The following is an 8,935-nucleotide window of genomic DNA, read 5'->3' on the forward strand; positions in this document are numbered from 1 at the left end:
CAGGGCCTCCATTTCTATAGGTTGTATTTGTTGCTGTTGTTGTTGTTAGTAGCCATGTGTTGGCTCCATTTCTAAAATACCTATAGGTATTGCATGTAGAAGAGGGATGCCATGGCAGTACAGTGACAGTGCTATAGCACTCATCTGCTAAACAAATGATCAGCACCCAGCTGCTCTGAAGGGAAAGACGTAGCTTTCTGGTTCCACAAACACTGCAGCCTTGAGACCCAACAGGGCAGTTTTCCTCTGTCCTATCAAGTCAATATTTTTGTAATTGATGATAATATGTTGGTCTTTTTTTACGTTAATCTAAACAAATTTAATTTTTGTCTTATCAGGACAAAATAAGTTATGTTCTTAAAGACAATTTTCTCTTTCCTTAATCCTAAACCAAACCCTTTTACTTTCCTTTTTTTTCCCCTATGTTGTTGTTAGGTTCTGTTGAGATCATTCCAACTCCCAGCAACCAAGATGAAACACTGGCCACTCCTGCGCCATCCTCACAATTGTTGTTTCAGCCTTTTTGCAGCCATGTGTCAATCCACCTTGTCTAGGGTGTTACTCTTTTTGCTGTCCCTCTACCTTTACCCAAGCATGAAGTCTTTCTCCAGGGGCTGGTCCCTTCTGATAACCTGCCCAAGTATGTGAAATGAAGTTTTGCTGTCCTTGTTTCTAGGGACCATTCTGGTTGTACTTCTTAAATCACATTTGTTTTTCTGGTACTCCATGGCATATTCAATATTCTTAGTCCAAACAATAAATTCTTCCAATCTTTCTTATTCATCGGTCAGTTTTCAAATATGTGAGGTGATTGAAAAAAACAAAAACAAAAAACAATGACTTGGGTCATATGTACCTTAGTGTTCAAAGTGTTTTGCTCTTAATACTTTAAAGAGATCTTTTGCAACATATCCCCCACCCCCTAGATATCCAAAATGCTAATTAAAAAATGTTGCTTATGGTTTTCTAAATATCTTCTTGGAACTGAAGTTCCAAGATGGTATCTCTTCCCCTTCTCAAGCAGATCAATGCCACTTTGTGAAGCCATCTTGCTTGCATTAACTTTGACTTACTTCTTACTATAAAGTCTAGAACCACACGTATCATTTGAGACATGCATAACATTATTGTGTCTAAAAGAACGGTTTGCAGATACAAATTACTCACTATTTTCAAAGAAACAGAAACTCTAGCATTTAGCCAGAAGCAAATCTTACTACTTGCTTAGCACACCTAACTAGTAAAAATATTCTTTTTATTTGATATAACTCCAAACATTTATATTACCCCGTAAATTTGTACTGCCACTTAAAGAATACAGGTGCCCTGGTGTCCTATTTGCAACCACTGACCTCTCCACTAGAAAAAAGATGGGCTTTCTACTCCTGTAAAGAATTCTAGTCTCCGAAACACAGAGGGGCACAGTTCTTCCTTGTCCTATATGGTCACTATGAGTTGGACTCATTTTGATGGCAGTGAGTTTGGTTTTTGAGTGAGCTTAAAGACTTCACTTTTGGTAACCCCAGCACTTTTTTTCTCAGCAGCTCAGTGAGTCTTTTAAAGGCAGGGATACAACACACACACACATACACACTCACTCTTCAAGACAATGTTGCATTTATATATGACTCATTTTAGCTACATGATCCTCCTTGAAACTCTGATCAAACTTTCAGGCCCCACTATTTGGGGGGGGGGAAGGAGACCTGGTAGCAAAGTGGGTTGAGTGTTGGGCTGCTGACCACAGAGTCAGCACTTCCAAACCACCAGTCACTCAGCCGAAGAAAGATAAGGTTTTCTACTCCCATAAAAGAGCTACAGCCTCGGAAACCCACAGGGACATTTCACCCTGTCCCAAGTCTCTATGAGTCATAATCGACTTGAAGATAACATGCTTTGGAGGGAAGGCGGGTTTCACCAGATAATTTGAAAGTAAATTGCTACACATGTAAACCAAACTGATTTCTGCAACTCCACAAGCATCATCTTGTCATACAAGTTGGTCCCTTGCCATTTTTAAATGAAAAGAAAAAAATAACGTGACAACAAGAATTTGTACATTTTTCTGATACCTAAAGTTCTGGGTCTCAGTTGCCTTTTCTTTAAACTGACAGGATTCAAATGACTCAAATTTATGGAACTCCTGTATTTGCTCTCTAAAATAATTTATAACAACTTTGTCCCCCCAAAATCAAAAGTGATTTGAAAAATAGCATAGCTCAAAATCTATTTATTTGAAAAACACCCCAATTAAAAAAAGTTAATACCCACAAAACATACATTGCTCTTAAATGGTCAACACCAATTATTACTCAGTATAACAAAAAGTGGTCGTGCCATAATTAAAGTAACTGAGGGCTAACCAAGTGGTCTGAAGTTCAAAACCACCAGATCCCCAGCTCCGTGGAGAAAGATGTGGCAGACTGCTTCTCTAGAGATTTACCTATGAGTTACTCAGAGTGCTGCTGAGTCAGAATCTACTGGATGGCTGTGGGTTTCTTGTTTTAAAGTAAAAGAAATATAATTAAAAATAAACAGTAATCCAAATTCTAATTTATATGTTTGTATTTTAAGGAAATCCACATTTACTTTTTTTATGTGGGGGAATATGCTACATAAATTAATAATTTTAAATCTTCTTTAACGTATACCAAAAGGGCTGATTTCATATTTAAAAATCCACAGGCCCAAGGTACACATAAGTTCTTTGAAAATGGCCAATTTCTCCACAGAAATAAATACACTAGGAACATTATTATGAATAATGGTTATTAAGTAATTCAAAAGTGGTATTTTGTGCTGTAATACAACAAGTATATATTGACACCCTTAGGTAATTTTATCCTATAAAGATAGTATACAGTCTACAAAGTAGAAAAAAGAGCCAGGACTTAGATCAAAGTATTCAGATTCAAGTGCACACCATCACACCTTACTTGAAAATAATCTTAATACAACAGTGTTTTGTTAGGGCTACATGGTGGCAATACGAAAGTAACAAAAACCTAATGCTTTGTCCTAAGCATTAAATCTTTTTTAGTATTCAACTAAATCAAGATGAAATCCTTACAATGCAATCATTGTCCACTTTTATAGGTAAAGACGATACCTATGTGCAATGATTTAAATTAGCTTTCCCCAAAGTTACTCTGCACATTAACTAGTGGAGCTGTGGCATAACTCAGGTCTGAAGCCTATGCTCCTTCTATGAAGTCACATCAGAGTACAGACATGTGTCACATAATATCTGTTTAGGCAACATTTAGCCATTAAGTCTGAGGCACCATCATCTCTTAAGAGTTCAAAACCTGTAGAACAGGAAGCAGCGAATTCAACAGCTTTGCACCTACATGCAACATGTGTATCTCATGGTACCACACATATATACATTATAACACATATTCTTAAATGCTCATCACTGGCTTATGTATGTACTGTACTTCTGAAAAGTTAAAGTGTTTAGCAGTGTATGGTTAAGTGACAGCATCCAATCTTATGTACTACACCTCTTAAGTGCCGTAGTGTTATCGCTTTTAGTTATCTTTAGATGATATTACTGTGAAGTGTATCACAGCTTCCCAAACCAGTGCTAGTGATGGCAGCAGCAAGAGGCAAAGGAAACAAATTGATAGGGATGTGAAACAAGAAGAGGTTGTTAGGCATGAAAGTGGAAAATCGGGCAATGGTACTGCTTGTGATTTAGGCCTGTTGCATTCCTAAATTGCACTCCACAATTAGAAGGAATCTCAGAAACAAAAAAATTCTCCAAGCTGTTAAAAATCACCTCCACTGAAAACTACATCACTAACAACAATGTGAAGGGGACCTCGATAAGACAGGGAGAAATTGTTAACAATGTATACTCCTCAAGGACCCAATACAGAAGCAACTCCCTCCCTCAGCACACTGGTAGCCAGTGCTAAGGAAGACGGCTTGCTCCAGAAGCTTCAAGAAAAAGCAAAGCCAGAGGATGATGTGGTATGCCCTGAAAGTCCAATCATATATCATGCGCTTTCATAAAACTAATTCACACAAGGAAAAATACTTAGTAAATGATATGTCATGTTAGGATGACACTGGGAAGCGAAAAGATTTTTTACTATAATAAAGAGGCACAAGGAATAAAATATACCTTAACTATTTCAATAGAGTGATACAGAAATATTGTAAATACATAAACCATAGAATCAGCCTACTTGATTACATGTTCTCTTCCAATAAATGAGCACAAGTATTACAGTATTGAACTGTCCACATTTTTAATTCAGTACGTAAGTGTATATCTTTTAATATTTTAGAACTTTCCCTATTACCAAGTTACTTAAGCGTCAGATGGACTTATCTACTTTTTGCAGTCCTACGTTATCCTTACAACAGAAGGGAAGGGCTGCACTTTCAGAAAAACGCTGCCGGCTTTTATCAATCCTCCACTAAAGCACAAGACCACGTGCTCTCTCGCGCCCTTGCTCATCATCCTAAGGCTCCCTGTTCCTCTCCCTACTTTTTTAAACAAGGAAACTGCAAACGAGAGGTGTCTTTCCCTCTTAAGTGGCGCCCTGACACGCCACCTGTGTAGTGCAGGCTGCAAACATCCTGCAGCCTTGCCTCCCGGAAGAACAGGAGAATCAGAAGAGGGAACTTGGATGCCGACCACGCCGGGAAAGGATGTGATTCGAGAAGTAACACGGAGGAGATCGTTAGAAACCGCGGGACCCAGACCTGTCAAATACACGCTAGGACTCCAGCCCAACGCCTGCAACCTACGGTTCGGCAAGGCCTGAGGTGGGAGCGGCACCGCGGGAAGGAGGCGACCGAAGAGAACTACCTGAGCCGCCGCCAATCCCCACAAATCTCTCAGCACCACCCGATAGGTCACGGACCCTAGTCTAGCATCCCCGGGTCAACCTTTGCCCCACCATTCCGGCAGCGGCCAAAATTCGGCAGCTAGGGGCGGCAGCCGCTGGACCTGCCCGCACCTGTCACTGGCGAAAGACAGCAGCTCGCAGTTCTCTCCCAGTTCCCCACCCCCTACGGGAAGCGGAGGCCCTTCCGCCCCTTTGTCTCACCAGGTGTCCCCTTTCCGGAGCGAGGTTTTGAGCAGCGTCGCGATGTCAGAACGCTGGGTGTCCAGATCCGCCGCTCCGCCTTCCGCCATCTTCTTCCACTAGCGGCAGCGGAGGCGGCGGCAGCGACGGCGGCGGCACGCCCCGGAGCATTGTGGGAAGAGCGTCTCGCGGCCCCGCCCAGCCGAGAGGTCGAAACCAAAAGAGCTCAGCGAGGGGGGGGAGGGAGGATGCGCCTCGGGACAAGAGGAAGAACCCAGGGCGGATTGGGCGCCTCGCCGCGGTCGGCCGCCCCCCTCGGCCCGTGTCTTTAACACCTCGCGGTCCACGGCCTTTGCCAGCGCTCGGATCTCCGGTGTCCGCGGCGGGCGCCCCGGCGAGTGCTGCCGCGGCTGGGTCTCTCCCCGATGGCTGCCCTCCCCTCCCTTTTCCCCACAGACGTTTGGAAGCCCTTATTTGCTTTCGTTCGCGCTGGAGGGTGGGGTTGGGACGACTAAGCTATGGCCGATCATTTTAGCAGTTCTGTGACTCTCGTCTTTTTATTGCGACTCGGGGAACCCAAGCTCCGTGAATATGGGCCCAAACAAAGAACCATCCAGAATCCGGCGCTTCGGCCGCAAGGTTCTTAGCAGCCTTCTTACTCGTGCTGTAGGTGGGGACCTTTTCCAGGCTCTTTGTGACGCCTCCCCAGGCACACCCAGATAGCTGAGCTGCAGGGGAAAAAACATGTCCCAGTTCCTCCGTGAACAGGGCAGAAAATAGGTATTATGTAATGTCAGGTACTAAAGGGATGGACGATCCTGTCTGCTTAGATTCCAGTGGTCTGGGCACCGGGAATGTTAAAAGATTGTAAATTCATTTAACTATCATTTGAAGCCAACAATTATGCTAAAAAAATAAAAAGGAGGAATTGAGTAAAAAATGGAAGGGTTTTTACAAAGGTCACACAGCTACTAAGTGGAAAGAAAGGCTTGTTATCTATAAATTCCAATGTCCATGTGATTTTCTACTTTTGCGCACTCACTACTTTTCCTTGAAAGCGTGAACTAAAACATAAACTGCACAAGAGTCGGAAATCAATCCATCTTTCTTCCCTCTCTAAGCCCTGGTAGTGAATCAGGTTACATATTGAGCTGCTAACCACAAGGTCAGTGGTTCGAAACCCCTGGCAGCTCCTTCAAAAAAAGCTGAGGCTTTCTATTCCTATTAACACCTTGTGTCTCAGAAACCCACCAAAGGCCGTTTCACGTGTCCTGTTGGGTCATTATGAGTCGGAATGAACTCCGTGGTAGTATTTTTGTTTGTTTTGTTTTTTAATGCATGTTGCTAATACTTGACTAACATAAAAACCACCCAAATTTTCTATTAATAAATTTGGCAAACTATTTCCAAGAGCAAAGACGCTGGAGATTTAGTGTTAAAATAACAAAAAGATGTGAAAGTTTAAAAGTTGGGAAAACAGACCTCTTATTTCCTCATTTTAATGCTTGCTCTAGCTCATTAAGTGAAAATGCAATCAACATGGCTGTAGTTACACCAGTACTGAACTCTTCCAAGTGAAAATAGTGTATATTGACATGATTTGTACATATCAACATTATGACTGCTAGCTTGCTTTCTGTATAATAATACTATGTTGCACAATCATATCAACCTTGGTTTGAGAGCCTCAAACATTTTCCAATGGTTGCTATTTATTTTCCTTTTGGCGTTTAGTCTAATAGACTTAGAAAAATAGAGTTTCTGTAGCTATCAACAAGGAACTGCCAGAAATTCAAGCCAGACAGAAAAGGACATGGAATGAAGGAACTCATTACTGACGTCATACTGGAATCAAAGAATACCAGAAAGACATTTAAAACAAAGCAAAACAAAACAAAAAACTCAATTGTCATCTAGTCGATGTCGACTCCTAGTGACCATACAGGACGGTGGAACTGCCTCTGTTGGTTTCCGAGTTTATGGGAGTGGAAAGGCTGGTCTTTCTCCCACAGATCAGCTGGTGGTTTCAAACTATTGAGCAGTTAGCAGTCCAACGCATAACCAGGACTCCTAGAAAGGCATTTATTTACTTTATATGTTTTATTTATTTATACTGCAAAGGCATTCAACTGCAAGAATCACAACACATTATAGATAACATTGTGAAGAATGGGAATTCCAAATATTTAATTGTGTTCATGGAGCATCTGTATATGACCAAAGGCAGTCGTTAAAACAGAATGATGAGATACTGAATGGTTTAAAGGAGACTTACTGGCATAGTAGATTCTAAGTTGGGCAGCTTAGTACAAGGTCAAAGCCACCAGCTTTTCCCTGACAGACAGATGAGGCTTTTCTGTTCCTGTAAATATACACAGCCTCGGAAACCGAAAGAGGCAGTTTTACTCTGTCCTCTAAGCTCGCTGTGAGTCAGAATTGACTCAATGGCAGTGAGTTTTGAACGCATAGTTTAAAAACAGGAAAAGTGTGTGTCATGTACTTTCTCTAAGTATGTTGAGAAATAATCTGAGCTGCACTACATGAAGAGGAACTTGGCATCGGGGCTGGAGGAAGGCTACTTAACTTGAAATATGCACAGTCATGTTTGCTGAAAGGGCTAGAGGACTTGAAGCACTTACTCATGAAGATTAAAGACTCTGTAGCCTGCAGTAGAAATGGCACCCTACCATTGAGAGAAAAAAAATCCTCACAACTGGACCTATAAGCAACACCATGGTAAACAGAGAAAATGAAGCTGTCAAGGATTTCATCTTACTTCGATGCATGGTAAATGCTCATGGAAGTAGCAGGTAAGAAGTAAAACAACATATTACATTGGGCAAGTGTACTACAAAGGGTCTCTTCAAAGTGTTATAAAGCAAAGATATCAGTGTGAGGAGTAAGGTGTACCTGACTCAAGCTAGGGTATTTTCAGTAACCCCATATGCATGTGAAATCTGGACAATAAGTAAAAATGATGAATTGATACTTTTGAATTTTAGTATTGGAGAAAATATTGAATAGTCCATGGATTACCAGGGCAACAAATCAAATCAATCTTGGGGAAAGTATAGGCAGAATGCTCTTTAGAAATAAAGGCAGCAAGACTTCATCTTATATGCTTACATACTTCATCTTATATCCTTTTTGGACATGTCATTATGAGGGAGCAGGCCCTGGAGGAGGAGAGCATGCTGGGTAATGTAGAGCGTCGGCAGTAAAAGAAGACCTCCATTCAAGTAGATTCTGACACAGCAGTTGCAGCATTGATGTTTCCCTTACTTGACTTTAGAAAAAGGTGCTGCTTGATTGGTGATTGTATTGCCTTTTGAGACCCTCTGCACCATTCTTGGCCATTTCACACTTATTGAAGGTTTTGGGAAATGGGGATTAAAAAAAGAATATCCTGAGGACCTTAGAAATTAGACTTCATAAAGATAAAGTGGACTTTATGTGTAGGCACAGGAGGTTTTGAAATTAGAGATGACTTTGGGAGAATTCTTTACCTTTCACAATAGCTCTTTTCTCTGCTCACAGATGCTTCTTAAAAAGCACCATTTAAGAGAGGAACTTGTACTCAAGAATTCCAGATAGGATTTCAAAGGTAAATAACCCAGGGAAGAATAAGGCTTTGATTTTGTTAAATCTAAGGTGTCATATGAGAGCCAGTTTTCAGTCTAGAGTGGCCCACAGAAAATTCTGTGTTTTTAGGGTTAAAAGAAAAAGTACAAAAAAAAAAGAAAGAAAAAGTACAAAGGTACATTCCAAGACCAGCTTTGGCTCCTTCACATTTTCCATATGGAGGTGTGATAAAATGGCATGGTGACCATGTCGGATCCCCTCCAGCTTTACAAGGGGGAAGGAGAACCCAGCTCCACAATCTGCCCCAG

General features: G+C 41.4%; 1 protein-coding gene across 6 annotated transcripts in view; it reads right to left on the reverse strand.

Annotated features, from left to right (window-relative positions):
• The window catches only part of USP15 (ubiquitin specific peptidase 15), a 132,578-nt gene extending 127,412 nt beyond the window's left edge, over nucleotides 1-5,166 (reverse strand). For all 6 annotated transcript variants that reach the window (XR_006680041.1, XM_004700490.3, XM_004700489.2 and 3 more), the window contains exon 1: nucleotides 5,067-5,166. Coding sequence is in view for 5 of the 6 variants with exons in the window: in XM_004700490.3 (XP_004700547.1) it covers nucleotides 5,067-5,155 (89 nt within the window). In the remaining variant the exon portion in view is untranslated. The remainder of the gene's footprint in view (nucleotides 1-5,066) is intronic.
• Between the last annotated feature and the right edge of the window lie 3,769 nt (nucleotides 5,167-8,935).

The sequence above is a fragment of the Echinops telfairi genome, unplaced genomic scaffold (genome assembly GCF_000313985.2).
Source record: "Echinops telfairi isolate 266 unplaced genomic scaffold, ASM31398v2 ScPeMD7_2;HRSCAF=8, whole genome shotgun sequence".
Lineage (NCBI taxonomy): Eukaryota > Metazoa > Chordata > Mammalia > Afrosoricida > Tenrecidae > Echinops > Echinops telfairi.